The sequence below is a fragment of the Ranitomeya variabilis genome, chromosome 6 (assembly GCF_051348905.1).
Source record: "Ranitomeya variabilis isolate aRanVar5 chromosome 6, aRanVar5.hap1, whole genome shotgun sequence".
NCBI classification, from domain to species: domain Eukaryota; kingdom Metazoa; phylum Chordata; class Amphibia; order Anura; family Dendrobatidae; genus Ranitomeya; species Ranitomeya variabilis.
Window position 1 is genome coordinate 80,311,029 of NC_135237.1, and position 19,705 is coordinate 80,330,733.

Below are 19,705 nucleotides of genomic sequence, written 5' to 3' on the forward strand. Positions count from 1 at the left end.
AAAAAATAATTATTTTGGCATCGCTTTATTCTGAGGACTATAACTTTTTTATTTTTTTGGTTATGATGCTATATGGCAGCTCGTTTTTTGCGGGACAAGATGACGTTTTCAGCGGTACCATGCTTATTTATATCCGTCTTTTTGATCGCGTGTTATTTCACTTTTTGTTCGTCAGTATGATAATAAAGCGTTGTTTTTTGGCTCGTTTTTTTTTTTCTTACGGTGTTCACTGAAGGGGTTAACTAGTGGGACAGTTTTATAGGTTGGGTCGTTACGGACTCGGCGATACTAAATATATGTACTTTTATTGTTTTGTTTTGTTTTTTTTAGATAAAGAAATGTATTTATGGGAATAATTTTTTTTTTTTTTTTTTAACACACATGGAAATTTTTTTTTTAACTTTTTTACTTTGTCCCAGGGGGGGACATCACAGATCGCCGATCTGATAGTTTGCGTAGCACTCTATCAGATCGGCGATCTCACTCACATCGCCGCAGACTTACCAGCACCTGCACGGCACCCGGAAGTACTCCCTGCAGGACACGGATGCAGCCCCGCGGCCATTTTGGATCCGGGGCCTGCAGGGAGGAGACGCTCGGTACAAGGTGAGTACATTCCCTTGTACCGATCGTCTCAGGGAAGCCCGCAGGGAGCCGCCTCCCTGCGCGATGCTTCCCTGTACCGCCGGTACACCGCGATCATGTTTGATCGCGGTGTGCCAGGGGTTAATGTGCCGGGGCGGTCTGCGATAGGCAGCTGACACCCGGCAGCGATCGGCCGCGCCCCCCCCCGTGAGCGCGGCCGATCGCTATGACGTACTATCCTGTCACTGGGAATTAAGTCTGTTATGATCTGGTGGCCTAGGAGCAGCATGAGACGTACTCTGGAGAAGGTGGTACCTGTACTGACCGCAGACCCTGAACTTAACACCGCAACTAGAAGTAGCCGTGGAATGTACCTATCACTCCCTAGACATCTCGACACAGCCGGAGGACTAATTACCCCTAGAGATAGAAAAGGGAAAACTATCTTGCCTCAGAGAAAATCCCCAAAGGATAGACAGCCCCCCACAAATATTGACTGTGAGAGGAGAGGGAAATAACATACGCAGACTGAAATCAGAATTTAGCAAAGGAGGCCACTTCTAGCTAAATAGAAAGGATAGGACAGAGTACTATGTGGTCAGTATTAAAACACTAGAAAATATCCACCACAGAAAATACAAAATCTCCACATCTAACTAAAGACATGGAGGGTATATCTGCATCTCCAGAGATACCAGCTTGGCTGAACAGATCCTTATACAGACCAAGCAGGACAAGACAAAACATGGAAAATAACTTGAACAATCAGGCCCACAGCATGTGGACTGCAAAAAACAAAGCCAGAACTTATCTTTGTTGAAATGAACAGCAAGCAAGAGAGACCAGGCAGGGAAGTGAATCCTCCAGGAAACAATGGACAACTGGCACTAACTAAAGGGTCAAGCAAGACTAAATAGCCCAGTCAGAATTGCAATAAGTGGACACACCTGATGAATGCTGCGATCCAAAGACAGCAGAGCTACCACTTATAACCACCGGAGGGAGCCCAAGAGCAGAATTCACAACATAAGTCCCAGGTCACCTTGACGGGATAGTACGTCATATGGGATTAAGGGGTTAAAAGTCATGGCCAAGATTACGCTGTTTTAGCTAGAATAGCCTGTAATGAGCGCATATACAGCTGTAATCCCGGCTTTCCCTTCTATTAAAATGCAACCAAATTATACAATTTTTTTCTCAATATATTTGAAGATCAAGTGGATTTATACAATTATTGCCAAGGGAAAGCTAACTTTCTAGTGCCACCTAATGGAGAAAGCCACACTTTAAAAAAAAAAAAAGAAGACAAATCCACTTGTATGAATAAAAATAGGGATTTTTGTATACTCACAGTAAAATCCTTTTCTCCGAGCCATTCATTGGGGACACAGACCGTGGGTGTATGATGCTGCCACTAGGAGGCTGACACTAAGTGATACAAAAAAGTTAGCTCCTCCCCTGCAGTATACACCCTCCTGCTGGCTCTCAGCTAACCAGTTCGGTGCAAAAGCAGGAGATCAATAACATATAAGAGTATAGCATGTCAAATTATAACACAAGCACACGCTAATAACAGGGTGGGAGCTGTGTCCCCCAATGAATGGCTCGGAGAAAAGGATTTTACGGTGAGTACACAAAAATCCTTATTTCTCCTTCGCCTCATTGGGGGACACAGACCCTGGGATGTCCCAAATCAGTCCCTGGGTGGAGACAACAATAAATCAGGCCCTGTGTAACCGCTACTTACAAGTGCGCCACCGCGACCTGCAGAGTCCACCTGCCCAGACTCACATCTGTGGAAGTGTGGGAATTATAGTGCTTCAAAAATGCATGTGGACTGGATGAATCCACAAGCTTGCAGCCGTGCTTGCCGACGTCTGGTGCCTAGAGCCCTCAGACAGGAAGATAGGCTGACAAGTAGCACGGAAGGACTCCTGGATGGTGAAACGAATCCACCAGGCTAACATGGCTGATGAAACGGCTAAACCCTTCCTGTGACCATCAGGAAGCCTTCTTCTTACCATCGGGAAGCCCGAATAAAGTGTTCAACCTTCGGAAGGATGCCGTCCTCGATACGTACCTACTCGGAGCACTCACTTCGTTCAGATTATGGAGAACCCATTCCGTTTTGTGGACTGGAGCCGAAAGAGATGAGAGGACGATGCCCCTGTAACAGTGGGAATACAATACCACCTAGGTAACAAGGGTAATAAGGAAAAAAGTCTGAAAGAACAGAGCGGCAAGCTCTGAAGACTCATCAGGATGACAAGAAGGCAGAGAAAAAAGGGAGCGACCTTCCCTGATAGTAAAGTCTGTCTGGATCAAAAAAGGAGTCTACTGTAAGACCACCAGGAACATTAAGGTCCCAAAGATCTAACGGTATGCGATAGGGAAGAACCACAGGTGAAGACTCCCCACAAGGAAGTCCATATTTGCAGTTTTGTTGCGATAAGATGGAAAAATACTAGTACCGCAAGCGAGAAATCCTGACATGGTCAGTGCGGGTCTCCCAGGATCACTGGGGCCCTTTCTGCTTCCAAAAAGATCTCGGAAGTAGTGGAAGAGGGGTTATGGAAATTGGTACCATGGAAGAACAGAGCATGCACTGCAATGCTCTTGGATCTCGAGGCCGAACCATGAACTTGAGTACATTGGTGTTCAGTTTGGACGCCATCCGACCTTCATCTGGAGTACTCCAGTGAAGGCAGATCTGATGGAAGACTTCCGGGTGAAGTTCCCACTCACTTGAGGAGAAACCCTGACGGCTGAATATGTATGCCGCCCAGTGTTCTACTCCAGGGATATGTACTGCCGAGATCACCGAATGATAGATCTCGGCCCATCAGAGAGTGTGAGGTACCTCGGCCATGGCGCTTGACTGTGGGTACCTGCTAGATGATTGACGTATGGCACAGCCGTGGCATTATCCAATTGAAGTCGGAAGGAGCAACCCCCCTGAAGGCAGTTGACCTGCTGTAGGATTAGCCATACCGTTCAGATCCCCAGAGCAATGATCGGGAGAAGAAGACTGGCATTGGTATTCACTAATAACCATTGGAGCAGGAGAAGGCCCTGATGAGGAAGAAGCTCAGAGAGTACCCTTTGAAAGCCTGATCGCTCGCTTTCAGCAAGTCGAGTGAAGGAAACTGCTTCCATTGTCATCAGCATTTTTCCTCAGAACCCTCCTAGTGAATCAAATGAACTGAGGGGATAAGTGATCAAGTGCGTGAGCTCCCTGTTGAAGGGCCACGACCTTGACTCAAGAGAGAATTACCATCCTTGTGCAGGATCATCCTCAAAAAGGATCTGCTGGACTGGAAATGAGGAAAACTTGTTGAAGTTTAGCTGCCAGCCCAGGTGAGAGGGTATCGCAAGTGATATAGACGACTCAGCGTAGTCCTGGAAGAGCGGCTAGAAAGTCAACAAAATAGGGCAGGACAACCAAACTACTAGGGTGCCAGAGGAACCTGACAACCGCCATGACCCTTGCAAACACTTTGGGTGCGGTAGCAAGGCCGAAGGGCAAGGTAGTGACTTGAAAGTGCTGTTCGCGAATGGAAAGGCGAAGGGATTTTTGTAGAGGGGAAAAATAGGAATGTGAGGGTAAGAAACCCGAATGTCGATGGATGCCAGAAACTCCACCTTTTCTGTTGAAGTAATGGTTGAGCGGAGGAACTCCATCCAAAAAAGGAGGACCTTGTCAAAGGTTGTTAGAAATGTGAGGTCCGGGATTGGTCTTACTTTTCCTTCCCCCCTTTTTGGAACCAAGATCCCTTAGATCTAGACAGTCCTGGACAACCCTTCCACTGCTGGTTGGGTCTGTAGAAAAAATACGATCCCTTGTTAGTCTCCCGCTCAGAAGATTTGATTGGCCAGCTGTACTGTCTTCAGGGAAAGGTTACTTGTGTGAATCGAAGTAGTTAAGGTCTCCGACCAGGAGACCATTGCTCAAGCAACTCATGTGACGGCTAAGGAAGGGTAGAGCGCTGAACCCGAAGCCACAAGACGGAACAAACCAGATTTGCTATCCGACAGTCCGTGGTATTTTTAATTGATGATACATCGGGCAGGGATACAGGTAGGTATACAACAAGAAATTCTACCCGGTTAGTCTGCCAAGTGGCAGAATGAGGGGCTGCATACAGCAGGTCAGGAAAAATCCGTCTCTTGCCATCGTCACTCTCTTTTGACGGAGCAGAGTAGAAAATTAGGAACCCTCGATCCACCATCCTCTTAACAGGGAAGTGGAGAGGAATCGTCCGCCTTCTTGCATCATCCGCTAAATAGTCGTGATGCAAAGGGGGTGCTCGGACGCCAAAAGAGGGGTGCCTCTGTACATCCCCAGAGTTGAGGTCCCCGGGTGCACAGGGCAGGTTGTCTGGCGTTAGGCCTGGATGCAGAAGAGGATACATGGAGGCGACACTCCATGTGCTCGTCTGTTGATGGTGTGGGGAGATCGGTGCCCTTTAAGGGACCCATCGCCCTTAAAAATAAGACCAGGTATGACATCCCACATAGAGGATTCTGTCCAGTGAAACGCTCGTCAATTTGGTTGATGATATAAATATGCGAGTCCATCCTTTTCTGAAGCTCTGGCAATCCAAGGCAATATCCGATCCACATTCAGAGAAGCAAATCATTGGGGAGAGAGATCAGGAAATAAAACTTCCGTTTTCTAGATGCCTGTACATTTCTAGAATACTTGCGGCCCCTGCTAGCCGAAGGCTCCCATGTAGGAGGGACCATGTATATCGGTCCTGCGAGCACTCCGAGCCACAGAGGGTTCACGGAGGGATTCAATCTCTTGGTCAGAGAAACCATGGATTGTGGCTAGTGACAAAGTCCACTGATGGGGACTAGGTACTCTGGGATAAACTGGGATCAGCAGTGGAGGGCTCCTGAGCTCATTTAGGGTAACCGACTTCAGATTGATCATGTGCCCTTAAGACCAGTGAATACTGGTCATGCGCCTTTAAGACCAGGGAACACTGGTCGTGCGCCTTTAAGACTAGGGAATACTGGTCTTGTGCCTTTAAGAGGGCATACTGTTCATGTGCCTTTAAGAGCTGGGCATACTGGTCATGTGCCTTTAAGATCAGGGCATACTGGTCATGTGCCTTTAAGACAAGGGCACACTGGTGAAGTGCCTTTAAGAACCAGGGCATACTGGTCATGTGTTTTTAAGAACCAGGGCATACTGGTCATGTACCTTTAAGACCAGGGCATACTGGTCATGTGCCTTTAAGATCAGGGCAAAGTGGTCATGTGCCTTTAAGACCAGGGCATACTGGTGAAGTGCCTTTAAGAACAGGGCATACTGGTCATGTGCCTTTAAGACAAGGGCATACTGGTGAAGTGCCTTTAAGACCAGGGCATGCTGGTCATGTGCCTTTAAGACCAGGGCATACTGGTCAGGTTGTGCCCTTTTAATGCAAAAACCGTCGCCCCTGTGTGAGCCGGCCGGGTGGACCAGGATGGCCACCGGGAGTTGCAGAGGTGGTAAAATTTGGCAGAGAGCGAGAAGCGCCAATTCGGGGGGCGGAGCCACAGACAATGTGGGCGGAGCCTCTAGACTTCCATGAATAGGCCCAAGCCAGGGCCTAAATTTCTGCAGCCGGCGGGGGAGATACCAGCGGTAGAAGTGAGGAGAGAAAATTGAGCGTTCCCGTGGCAGGCGAGAACCGCCAGAAAAGCAGGCGGAGCCGCCTTAGCACGCCATAGTGCGGGTGCGGCTTCCGGGAGAGATCGGTGCCCTTGAAGGGACCCATCGCCGCTAAGAATCAGCCCAGGCCTGGCATCCCACGTCACAGGAGAGGATATGGAGAGGTGACACTCTCTGTGCTCGCCTGTTGATGGTTCGGGGAGATCGGAACCTTGAAAGGATCCGTCGCCCCATTTGTCTGTGGCCTACACATCGGCCGAAGCCTGGGGCTAAATTTTTGCAGCTGGCCGGAGCGTTACCTCAGGGAGGTGGGCCACAGGGAAGCTGAGGCTGTCTGTCAGCATGTGAATATCCCACTGCAGAGGCCCATCGCTGACTGGATCCACTCACCACCGGTGCGCGTCCCGGCATGGAGCCGCCGCGGATGACTGGGTTTCAGCGCCGAGGAAAGCGCACACTCTATTGTTCTGCTGCAAGTCAGGTTTTGCAGCGTGGACGGTGCCGGGATAAAGGTGTAAACCTCAATTGACCATCCCTTTGTTAGGTAGGTGGAGAGGAAGCGTAAGCCTCCTTGTGCCATCCGCTTTTACAGTGGTGGGACAATGGGGGCTGCTCGGATGCCATAGAGAGGGGCCTCTGTACATCCACGGAGTTCAGTCCCCGGGTGGACAGGGCCAGTTGTCCGGCAATAGGCCTGGCTGCAGAAGAGGGTACGTGGAGGCGACACTCCATGTGCTCGTCTGTTGATGGTGCGGGGAGATCGGAACCTTGAAAGGATCCGTCGCCCCATTCGTCCGTGGAAAAAATAAAATCTAAAATCAAAAATGTAAAAGGTAAAAATAAAATAATAAAGAGTTTTGGGTCTGAATAGCAGACCCGTCCTTGTGCCTCCTCCGGACACTAAGCAAGAACTGGTTAGCTGAGAGCCAGCAGGAGGGTGTATACTGCAGGGGAGGAGCTAACTTTTTTTGTATCACTTAGTGTCAGCCTCCTATTGGCAGCAGCATAACACCCATGGAAATATATATATTTCAATGGAAGCATGCTGCCTACTTTTAGATACCCCTGTTCTTGTTGATGCAATGATGTGTCCACTGAGCGTGCACATGCAGAAAAAAAATGAAAGCTCACTGGTGTTAAAACATAGTTTAAGTTCCAGAAGAGATTTCTTCGCTCTGCTCTGATTAGCGTGTTCTCACACCGATTAGAGCACTATAACAGTCATGGACAGTTAAGGCAAAGTAATACTGCACATGAGACTACCAGAAAGTATACAGGCTAATTTCAGATTAAAATATGCCTTTATTTATAATAAGGTGGCAAATGGTTACAATAAAAATAAAATAAAAATAATAAAAACGTGCGCAAGAACAGAACTAATTAATGTAATATATTTATATAGGTTTCTAGCTTCCCCAGGAAAGGACTCAGTATAGGGATGATTATATATTACTCAACCATGCATATATTATTATTGTGAAAACCATAAAAAAGTGATTAAGCCACAATAAAGTGAGAAAGCGTGCATACAACTTTACATCAAGTGTAATATGACTGATACATCATCAATTAATCAGAAATTAAATAAAGTGCATGCGTGCAAAAAAAATCACACAATAAAGGCAAATCAATGTGCAAAATACACATAAATATATAGTACTTACAAATATATACAAAAATTATATCATAGTGAGATATACATCCTATACCTGGGATAAACACTAAAGTGCAAAAGGCCACACATTCAGGGCAAACAAATGTGTAAGATACGCATAGATCTATATACAGAATATATCACAGCGAGATATATATCTCCTATATCTGGGATAACACTGAAGTGCAAAAAGTGCAGAGAGACCGCACATATAGGGCCAAATGGTGTGCAGAATCTCCAACGACCCACCATAAGAATAGATGCACACAAATTATGATGGCACAGTAAAATATATGTCCTATACCTGAGGGGTAAGCTGGGTCCCGTCTCTGCGCACCCCGACGCGCGTTTCGGAAAACCCCCTGATGAAGCACTTTAGTGTTTATCCCAGGTTTAGGATGTATATCTCACTATGATATTTTTGTATATATTTGTAAGTACTATATATTTATGCGTATTTTACACATTGATTTGCCTTTATTGTGTGATTTTTTTGCACGCATGCACTTTATTTAATTTCTAATCAATTGATGATGTATCAGTCACATTACACTTGATGTAAAGTTGTATGCACGCTTTCTCACTTTATTGTGGCTTAATCACTTTTTTATGATTTTCACAATACTAATATATGCATGGTTGAGTAATATATAATCATCCCTATACTGAGTCCTTTCCCGGGGTAGCTAGAAACCTATATAAATATATTACATTAATTAGTCCTGTTCTTGCGCACATTTTTATTATTTTTATTTTATTTTTATTGTAACAATTTGCCACCTTATTATAAATAAAGGCATATTTTAATCTGAAATTAACCTGTATACTTTCTGGTAGTCTCATGTGCGGTATTACTTTGCCTTAGTTGTCTCCTTTGTAGTGGTTTCCACTAAAAATCTTCACAGCACACCATAACTACCTGTGTACTATTAGTATATACACTCACTGGCCACTTTATTAGGTACACCTGTCCAACTTCTTGTTAACACTTAATTTCTAATCAGCCAATCACATGGCGGCAACTCAGTGCATTTAGGCATGTAGACATGGTCAAGACAATCTCCTGCAGTTCAAACCGAGCATCAGTATGGGGAAGAAAGGTGATTTGAGTGCCTTTGAACGTGGCATGGTTGTTGGTGCCAGAAGGGCTGGTCTGAGTATTTCAGAAACTGCTGATCTACTGGGATTTTCACGCACAACCATCTCTAGGGTTTACAGAGAATGGTCCGAAAAAGAAAAAAAATCCAGTGAGCGGCAGTTCTGTGGGCGAAAATGCCTTGTTGATGCCAAAGGTCAGAGGAGAATGGGCAGACTGGTTCGAGCTGATAGAAAGGCAACAGTGACTCAAATCGCCACCCGTTACAACCAAGGTAGGCCTAAGAGCATCTCTGAACGCACAGTGCGTCGAACTTTGAGGCAGATGGGCTACAGCAGCAGAAGACCACACCGGGTACCACTCCTTTCAGCTAAGAACAGGAAACTGAGGCTACAATTTGTACAAGCTCATCGAAATTGGACAGTAGAAGATTGGAAAAACGTTGCTTGGTCTGATGAGTCTCGATTTCTGCTGCGACATTCGGATGGTAGGGTCAGAATTTGGCGTAAACAACATGAAAGCATGGATCCATCCTGCCTTGTATGGAGCATCTTTGGGATGTGCAGCCGACAAATCTGCGGCAACTGTGTGATGCCATCATGTCAATATGGACCAAAATCTCTGAGGAATGCTTCCAGCACCTTGTTGAATCTATGCCACGAAGAATTGAGGCAGTTCTGAAGGCAAAAGGGGTCCAACCCGTTACTAGCATGGTGTACCTAATAAAGTGGCCGGTGAGTGTATATTATTATATTTTTTTAATAATCTATATTTTGGATAGGTTTCAGGTGTTCTGTGTTTTTAAACAGTCATGGACAGTGTAGCGCTGCAGAGCAGCAGGGAAAACTCACTCTTCAAATAAACTAAAAATATGACCCAAATGATGTGCTTTCAATATCTCCCATGCAATAGGACTGAACATGAACTCTCAGCTCCAAGTACAGATAGATCCCTTCTGTGCTGTTGAGTGACATAGTGATGATAGAATTGCTGAGAGCTTTCGACAGATGACTTTCGACAGATAGTCGCAATCAGGCTCAGACTGGCCCATAAAGTAACAGCGGAATCCCCCGGTGGGCCCCTGTGCAGATCTGGGCCCCCAACCCCTCTCTATGGTCAGTACTTGGCATAATTCACTTGATTCACTCAGTACAGAAAAAAGGAGCATCTCATCATTCATTAAATAAACAACCCAGTTTATTATTATATAGAGATATAGGTAAATTTGTGAATGATGGCAGTGTAATATTTGTATTAAGGTGAAAGTGGGTCCCTCCAAAAATAAATGTTACTGGTGGGCCCTCAGCATCCCAGTCCGACATTGGCCACATTTGTATACGATGCTAATGTCCTTGAATGTTATGCAAGTGCTTCTACATACCAATTTTTTATCAAAGGGAACCTATCACCCCCAAAATCGATGGTGAGCTAAGTCCCCCGGCATCAGGGGCTCATCTACAGCATTCTGTAATGCTGTGGATAAGCCCCCGATGTATCCTGAAAGATAAGAAAAAGTGGTTATATTATACTCGCCCAGGGGCGGTCCCGGTTCTGTTCTGGTCCGATGGGCGTCACGGTCCGGTCCGGGGCCTCCCATCTTCTTACGATGACGTCCTCTTCTTGTCTTCAAGCTGCGGCTCCGGCGCAGGCGTACTTTGTCTGCCCTGTTGAGGGCAAAGCAAAGTACTGCAGTGTGCAGGCGCCGGGAAAGGTCAGAGAGGCCCGGCGCCTGCACACTGCAGTACTTTGCTCTGCCCTCAACAGGGCAAAGTACGCCTGCGCCGGAGCCGCAGCCTGAAGACAAGAAGAGGATGTCATCGTAAGAAGATGGGAGGCCCCGGACCAGACCGCGATGCCCATCGGACCAGAACAGACCCAGGACTGCCCCTGGGTGAGTATAATATAACCTCTTTTTCTTATCTTTCAGGATACATCGGGGGCTTATCTACAGCATTACAGAATGCTGTAGATAAGCCCCTGATGCTGGTGGGCTTAGCTCACCTTCGATTTTGGGGGTGACAAGTTCCCTTTAATTATATTTAGAAAATATTTTGTGTGTGTATGTTATAAATTCTAAGTCAATGTCTACCCTACAACATGCCTAGCCACTTAGATTAGGATACTAAGCCAAATCGAATCTTCTCCAAAAGGAAAAGATCACAATCTGCAGACAGCTGGTTCAAGGTTCTTGTCCGTTGACAGTGGAGAGTAGAGTACTGGCTGGCTGTATGAGAGACCATTGATGAAAGTCTAGAAGGTAAAGTTTTTTCTTGTGGAAAGTACCAAGCTTCCATGAGTAGACGTATGGGCCAGAAAGAGGGCCAAGTAACATACATATTTCCTGGGAGTCCTGTTTGCCTGGCAATATTATCCACTCACCAAATGTTCCAGCAATCAAAGACAAAATGAAAGATGTATAGAATAGAAAACTCAAAAGGAAAAGAATAATAAAAAGAATCTTTATTTTTATACAGCGCTAACATATTCCGTAGCACTTTACAGTTTTGCACACATTATCATCGATGTCCCCGAAGGGGTTCACAATCTAAATTCCTTATCAGTATGTCTTTGGAAATAGGATTCTCATGATAATATTATTAAAATTGCACAATATATATCTAGATTTCTAAGGAAACATCTACTGTCCATACACTTAAAATCAACAATAACCATAAACCAACAGTAGAAATGTTAGTGTACCAGTTCCACAAGTCTTCACATCATATATGCATTCAGTTTTTGAAGAACTTACCATTTTTAACCTCTGTAATTATGTTCTGTAGTGTTGGATAGTAACTGCTTTCTTTTTCTTTCAAGATGGCAGCCATTTTCTGAACAATAGGTGCTTGGAGCTAGAAATGGTGAAAAAAAAATCATTTTGAAAAGGGTAATTTCCTAAGTGTTCAGTATCACTTAAAATGTGTTGCTATAAAGTGTCAGAAAGATGTTGCCGTGGCACATGTGAAGGTCTACAAATAGAAATATCCCTTTCAAAAGAGAAGGAAATGTAACAAGAAATTAACTTGTGAGGGACTCTACAAGAATAACGCATTCTCCATGCAAGGACTTCCCAAAATAATCTGTACAAAGTGTTATATAGATAAAATGGAACTAAAAAGACAGATTAGGGATATCCTTGACCCTAATCTCTCCTTCAAACTACATATCCAAGACCTTTCCACTTCCTGTCGACTTCAACTCAAAAATATTTCCCGGATCCGTACATTCCTCAACCAAGACTCTGCAAAAACCCTTGTCCATGCCATCATCATCTCCCACCTTGACTACTGCAACCTCCTGCTCTGTGGCCTCCCTTCTAACATTCTCGCACCCCTCCAATCTATTCTAAACTCTGCTGACCGACTAATCCATCTGTCCCCCGCTATACCCCGGCCTCTCCCCTCTGTCAATCCCTTCACTGGCTCCCCATTACCCAGAGACTCCAGTACAAAACCCTAATCATGACATACAAAGCCATCCACAACCTGTCTCCTCCATACATCTGTGACCTCGTCTCCCGGTTCTTTCCTGCACACAACCTCCGATCCTCACAAGATTTCCTTCTCTACTCCCCTCTTTACTCCTCCTTTCCACAATCGCATACAAGATTTCTCCTGCATATCCCCTCTACGCAGGAACTCTCTACCACAACATATCAGACTCTCGCCTACCTCGGAAACCTTCAATAATAACCTGAAGACCTATCTCTTCTGACAAGCCTACAACCTGCTGTAACCACCGACAGACCAAACCACTGCACAACCAACTCTGCCCTCACCTACTGTATCCTCATTCATACCTTGCAGACTGTGAGCCCTTGCGGGCAGGGTCCTCTCTCCTAATGTACCAGTCGTGACTTGTATTGCTTAAGATTGCTGTACTTGTTTTTTATTATGTATACCCCTCCTCACATGTAAAGCGCCACAGAATAAATGGCACTATAATAATAAATAATAATAATCTTTCCCACTGTGCCCCCCCCCAATCGATAAGCTGTTATACCAATAAACAAAACAATGGTGGAGAATATGAATTCACATTTATGCCATAGGACGATACGTGCTATTTCGCTGCTACTCTGCAAGTGAAAATGAACATAAAATATAACATGAGGTACATGCCTGCACATAAATTCCAGCAAGATTCTCCCGTCTTGCTTTCCAGAAATGAAGCTCTGATGATGGTCCTGGATTGAGACCTTTCAAAAGTGGCTGTGCGGAATTTGTTTCAATGACATCTCGAACCTGATACGACCACTTTATCAGCATTGACTCAAATGCGTGGAGCGCGCCTCTGTCTAATACGTTTTCTCTGAAAGAAATGCACATAACATATATTGAGAGAGAGGATACAAGGCAGAAAAAGATTGTTTAATGGTGTATATCAAGAGTCATATTTTCATTGAGACTTTTTCTCATGTTTGTATACATTTTCCCTTGATACTAGAATTTCCTCTTGAATTGAAGCTATTAGGAGAGACCAAGGCTGTGTGCACACATGTGTGTCACATGTCGGATCATGGGGTTTCTTTTGCCACAATGGCAGCAAGACTGCCTTGTTTTGCCATGGTATATTAATACTGATACAAAAAAATTGCAGTTCTACCACAATCTTTGAAAAAGAAAAGTACTCTGCACTTTCAACTTGTGAACTCAATAAGCCAAGTTTGCCAGAATTCTGTGTCAATTTGGGCCATTGTCTTAGTTTACCACATCTATGTAGTGTTTTAGGCACTTTAAGTATTGTGCGAGTGCGTGTATGCATGATTGTGTGTGAGTGACAGTGCGGGGGCTACTGTTATGGACCTGGTGGTTAGGTGCACCTGGAATGACCTGATGGTTAAACTAGAAGACAGGACAAGCTCTGGGAAGTGGGAACTCTGCTGACCGCAAATCCTGATCCTATAACACACACACTAGAAATAGCTGTGGAGCGTACCTAACTCTCCCTAGACGCCTCTTCACAGCCTAAAAGCTAACTACCCCTAAAGATAGGAAAATAAGCCTTACCTTGCCTCAGAGAAATTCCCCAAAGGTAAAGGCAGCCCCCACATATATTAACTGTGAGTTAAGAGGAAAGTCACAAACACAGGGATGAAACAGGTTTCAGCAAAGGAGGCCAGACTTACTAAATAGACTGAGGATAGGAAAGGGATCTATGCGGTCAGCACAAAAAACTACAAAAAGCCACGCAGAGTGTGCAAAAAGACCCCCGCACCGACTCACGGTGCGGAGGTGCCACTCTGCAACCCAGAGCTTCCAGCTAGCAAGGCAATGTCATGTTAGCAAGCTGGACTAGAACTTAGCAAGTACTAAGAAATATATTCAGTACACAATGAGCAACAAATGAACCAGCAGGGACTTAGCTTTTGCTGGAGTAGACAGGTCATCAGAAAGATCCGAGAGAGATCTGAACCAGTACTGATACATTGACAGCTGGCATGGAGTAATGATCTGAGTGGAGTTAAATAGAGAAGCCAGCCTAGCCGCAAACGAGGGCAGCTGAGGAAGCAACCTCAGAACCAGCAGTTCCACTCACAGCTACCGGAGGGAGTCCACAGACAGAACTCGCCGAAGTATCATTCATGACCACAGGAGGGAGTTCGAGAACGGAATTCACAACAGGCTACATTATACTGTGTGTTTGTGTGTGTGCGCACTATACTATGTGTTGGGGGAGCTGCGTTATACTATGTGTTGGGGGAGCTGCGTTATACTATGTGTTGGGGGAACTGCACTGTAACATGTTTTGGAGGAGCTGCACTGTACTGTGTGTGTAGCTGCAGTATAATCTGAGGGGGGCTGCAGTATACTATATGAGGGGGGCTGTAGTATATACTCTGAGGGGGGCTGCAATACACACTGAGGGGGCTGCATTATTCTCTGAAGGGACTGCATTATACTGTGTGTGTGTGGGGCTACAGTATTCTCTGAGGGGGGCTGCAGTATACTGTGAGGGGGGCTACATTATAATTTGTCAAGGACCATGGGAAGTGCATTATACTGTATCGAGGACTATCTGTCCCCATCATTCTTCCTCAGCCGGTGTAAAGAAACTTGGGAACAGGCATCCAAGAACTTCAATGTTGTCAATCACGCTTGTTTAATGGCCTGAACTCTGTACCTGCAAATAAAGCCGAAATGTTTTGTGTGATGGTGCAATTTGTGAGCATTTGGGGCCCCGCTTTAAACTTTTGCCCAGGCCCCACTTTCTCCAAAACCAGCCCTGATGACATCGCCTCTCAATGTGGAAGGACAAATGATCTAACCCTTTAAATGACGGCATATCTTAACGACATACCATACTTTGACACCTTTAGGAGCATTTTGGTAAAGTTTTTACTTAAAACAATGCTAGTTTTTTTTATTGTTCAATAAAGTGATAAAATAATCAGAAAATGACAGTAAAATAGAGTTCACAAACGCAAAAACGCTGAGAAAACGACAGGAAAAAAAAAAATGACACAAAAGGTGCTTTGGATTTAAAAAAAAAAAAAACGCAGTTTCCTGAAGGTGTCTTAGGCTTGAAAAAGGGGCAAGTTTTTCCAGAAGGTTAAAAGAAATCAAGCGCACATACCCAAAGACCTGTTGGGTTTCATTGCTCTCATATATTCTCTGTATAGGAAGTTTATCCTATGGATGACGTATTTCACCCTTGGCAATGTAACCCTACCTTTTTGGAGTGATATGTGCATTAGCAAATTTTGTATTGCTAGGAATATCGCTGAGGCAGAGATGCCACGTAGAAACATAATTTAAGATTCATACAATCAGAGTCATGCTGATAGACACCATGAAGCTTGATCTCTTGCTTTACTGTGAATATCCTACGTCTCGCTTATTTTCTAATAGGAAAAAGACTTTAGTAAGTTATTAATAGTTTGACTGCATTTTCTTACTTTTTTATTGTACCAAACTGGTTAGATTCACTAATTGCTAATTTGGTAGGAAGCGGCAAGATGGTTCTTCCAGACAGAAGTCCTTTCACTATCAGGATTCTATTCTTCAGAGACTCCACATGAAGCTCCAGATCTTGTGAATTCACGCTAGGCAAAGACTTGGAATTCTTCTTATTACAGAGCACGGGCATCAAGACCTGAGGAATAGATGTCATAATTAGACAAAAGGCAGTTTCTTCAGAAAAAGTACATACAGTTCTTAAAGAAAGACATTCATGTTTTTTTGTAGTCTACAGTTATTCTGTGCAGCATAATTAGTGCAGAGAGGACTTAGTGGTGAAGTACCAGGTGCCAGCGCTACCTTTCAGGCTTTCATCTAAAGTGCTCATTAAAATACTCAATAGATTCCACTGAATATATGACGCACACGATGGCTCTTGTGTGATCCTCATAGTGGGATGTGACCGAAGGTAAAGGAGAAATGTTAGCAAGCAACAGGCAGATCAGGTGAACCACAAAACAAACAGGGAAATCTGAAAAAAAATGTGCTGCCATATCCATAATATGTATATAAAACCATTATATTCCGCTGCATATTGCACAGCTATCTAGTCTTTGCTCCTACTTTCCAATACTTGACCATAGTCTGCAGTGCTATTCTTGCCATTCAGACATTAAAAGTGCTGTCTCATGAATAGTGTTGAGCATTCCGATACTGCAAGTATCGGGTATCGGCCGATACTTGCTGTATCGGAATTCCGATACCGAGATCCGATACTTTTGTGGTATCGGGTATCGGGTATCGAAACAACATTAATGTAATAATGTGTAAAAGAGAGAATTAAAATAAAAAATATTGCTATACTCACCTCTCCGACGCAGGCCGGACCTCAGCGAGGGAACCGGCAGCGTTGTTTGTTTAAAATTCGCGCGTTTACTTGGTTACGTGAAGTCCCGGCTTGTGATTGGTCGCGGCGGCCATGTTGCCGGGACGCGGACCAATCACAGCAAGCCGTGACGTAATTTCAGGTCCTTGCAGGATTTTAAAATTACGTTCCGGCGTTGTGATTGGGCGCGTCGCGGTCACATGGGCGACGTAACCAATCACAAGCCGGGACGTCACGGGAGGCTGGACAAGCGCGCATTTTAAAATACGCGCGTGTCCAGCCTCCCGTGACGTCACGGCTTGTGATTGGTTGCGTCGCCCATGTGACTGCGGCGCAACCAATCACAACGCCGGGACGTAATTTTAAAATCCTGCAGGACCTGAAATTACGTCACGGCTTGCTGTGATTGGTCCGCGTCCCGGCAACATGGCCGCCGCGACCAATCACAAGCCGGGACTTCACGTAACCAAGTAAACGCGCGAATTTTAAACAAAGAACGCTGCCGCTTCCCTCGGTAAGGTGCAGGCTGCGTCAGAGAGGTGAGTATAGCAATATTTTTTATTTTAATTCTTTCTTTTACACATTAATATGGTTCCCAGGGCCTGAAGGAGAGTTTCCTCTCCTTCAGACCCTGGGAACCATCAGGAATACCGTCCGATACTTGAGTCCCATTGACTTGTATTGGTATCGGGTATCGGTATCGGATTGGATCCGATACTTTGCCGGTATCGGCCGATACTTTCCGATACCGATACTTTCAAGTATCGGACGGTATCGCTCAACACTACTCATGAATCATTTACATAACAAAAGAAAAAATAATTTTTTTTAATATATATATATATATATGATTTTGTTAGTTTATCCACTGAGAAACACATGAACAGATGAACAGTCTATAATTATAGGTGCGGGTGGAATCGCGATCCACCCACGCTTATTAACTAGTTAAATGCCGCTGTCAAACTCTGACAGCGGCATTTAACAAGCGCTTCCGACCATCCGGCCGGAAATGCGTGCATCGGTGACCCCCGTCACGTGATCGGGGGTCATCGATGTGTCGGCCTAACAACCATAGGTCTTCTGAAGGCATCTATGGTTGTTGACGCCAGATTGCTATGAGCGCCACCCTGTGGTCGGTGACCATAGCAATGCTGTAATTATACTACATATTGTAGGGGAGATCTGAGCATCACCTCTACGTAGAAGAGGTGATCAAGTTATGGCAGCTTACAGCCTCCCATGGAGGCTATTGAAGCATGCCAAAATTAAAAAAAAAAAAAAAAAAAAAAAAATTAAAAATATTTAAATAACCCCCCTTTCGTCCCATTCAAAATTTAAACACTAAAAGAAAAAAAATAAATCAAACCTACACATATTTGGTATCGCCGTGTTCAGAATCGCCCGATCAATAAAAAATAAAAAAAGGATTAACCCAAAAAGGATTAACCTGATCACTAAACGGCGAAGCCAAAAAAAGAGTCAAAATGCCAGAATTACGGTTTTTTTATCTCCGTGACATTGCATTAAAATGCAATAACGGGCGATCAAAGGAACGTATCTGCACCAAAATGGTATAATTAAAAACGTCAACACGGTATGCTAAAAATAAGCCCTCCTCCAACCCCAGATCACGAAAAATGGAGATGCTATGGGTAACGGAATATTGTGCAATTTTCTTTTTTTTGTTTAAAGCAAAGTTTGGAATTTTTTTTCACCAATTACACAAAAAATTACCTGTTTGGTGTCTATGAACTCATAATGACATGGAGAATCATAATTACAGGTCAGGTTTAGCATTTAGTGAACCTAGCAAAAAAGCCAAACAAATAAGTGTGGGTTTGCACTTATTTTTGCAATTTCACCACACTTGGAATTTTTTCCCCATTTTCTAGTACACAACATGGTAAAAACCAATGGTGTCGTTCAAAAGGAAAAACTCGTTCCGCAAAAAAAATCACATGGCCATATTGATGTAAAAATAAAAAAAAAGTTATGGCTCTAGGAAGGAGGGGAGCGAAAAACGAAAAAGCAAAACCGAAAAAAGCTCCGGGGGTTAAGGGGTTAATGGTAGGTTAATTTTTAACATTGATAGAATATCAAAAATAAAATACAGAAAATCGCATTGTATAAATTCATACAATTTATATTTGATTCCTCTAGCAAACAAAACTTCATACTAGGTGGCAAAACCCTTGTTGGCAAGCACAGCAGTCAGAGGTTTTTTGAAGTTGATGATTAGGTTTGCACACATGTCAGGAGGAATTTTGGTCCACTCGTCTTTGCAGATCATCTCTAAATCATTAACATTTTAAGGATGTTGCCTGGCAACTCGGAGCTTCAACTCCCTCCATAAGTTTTCTATGGGACTAAGGTCTGTAGACTGGCTAGGCCACTCCATGACCTTACTGTGCTTCTTTTTGAGCCACTCCTTTGTTGCCTTTGCTGTATATTTTGGGTCATTGTCTTACTAGAAGACCCAGCTATGACCCATTTTTAATGTCCTCGCTGAGGGAAGGAGGTTGTCACTTAGGATTTTACAGTACATGGCTCCATCCATTCTCTCATTCATGTAAAGTAGTCCTGTGCCCTTAGCAGAGAAACACCCCCAAAACATAATGTTTCTACCTCCATGCTTGACAGTGGGGACGGAGTTCTTTGGGTCATAGGCAGCATTTATCTTCCTACAAACACGGCGAGTTGAGTTAATGCCAATTACCTCAATTTTTGTACCATCTGACCACAGCACCTTCTCCCAATCACTCATAGAATAATCCAGGTGTTCATTGGCAAACTTCAGATGGGTCTGCACATGTGCCTTCTTGGTGACTGTGATCCCAGCTGCCTTGAGATCATTATCAAGTTCCACTGTGTAGTTTTAGGCTGATCTCTCACCTTCCTCATGATCAAGGATACCCCACAA

The 19,705-nt window shown here is 44.3% G+C and overlaps 1 protein-coding gene across 1 annotated transcript in view; it reads right to left on the reverse strand.

Annotated features, from left to right (window-relative positions):
- DNAH11 (dynein axonemal heavy chain 11) overlaps nt 1–19,705 on the reverse strand; it is a 390,030-nt gene that overhangs the window by 340,269 nt on the left and 30,056 nt on the right. Inside the window, exons 4-6 of the mRNA XM_077268714.1 lie at nt 15,896–16,092; nt 13,119–13,308; nt 11,750–11,849 (exon numbers count right to left, since the gene is read on the reverse strand). Coding sequence (XP_077124829.1) covers nt 11,750–11,849; nt 13,119–13,308; nt 15,896–16,092 — 487 coding nt within the window. The remainder of the gene's footprint in view (nt 1–11,749; nt 11,850–13,118; nt 13,309–15,895; nt 16,093–19,705) is intronic.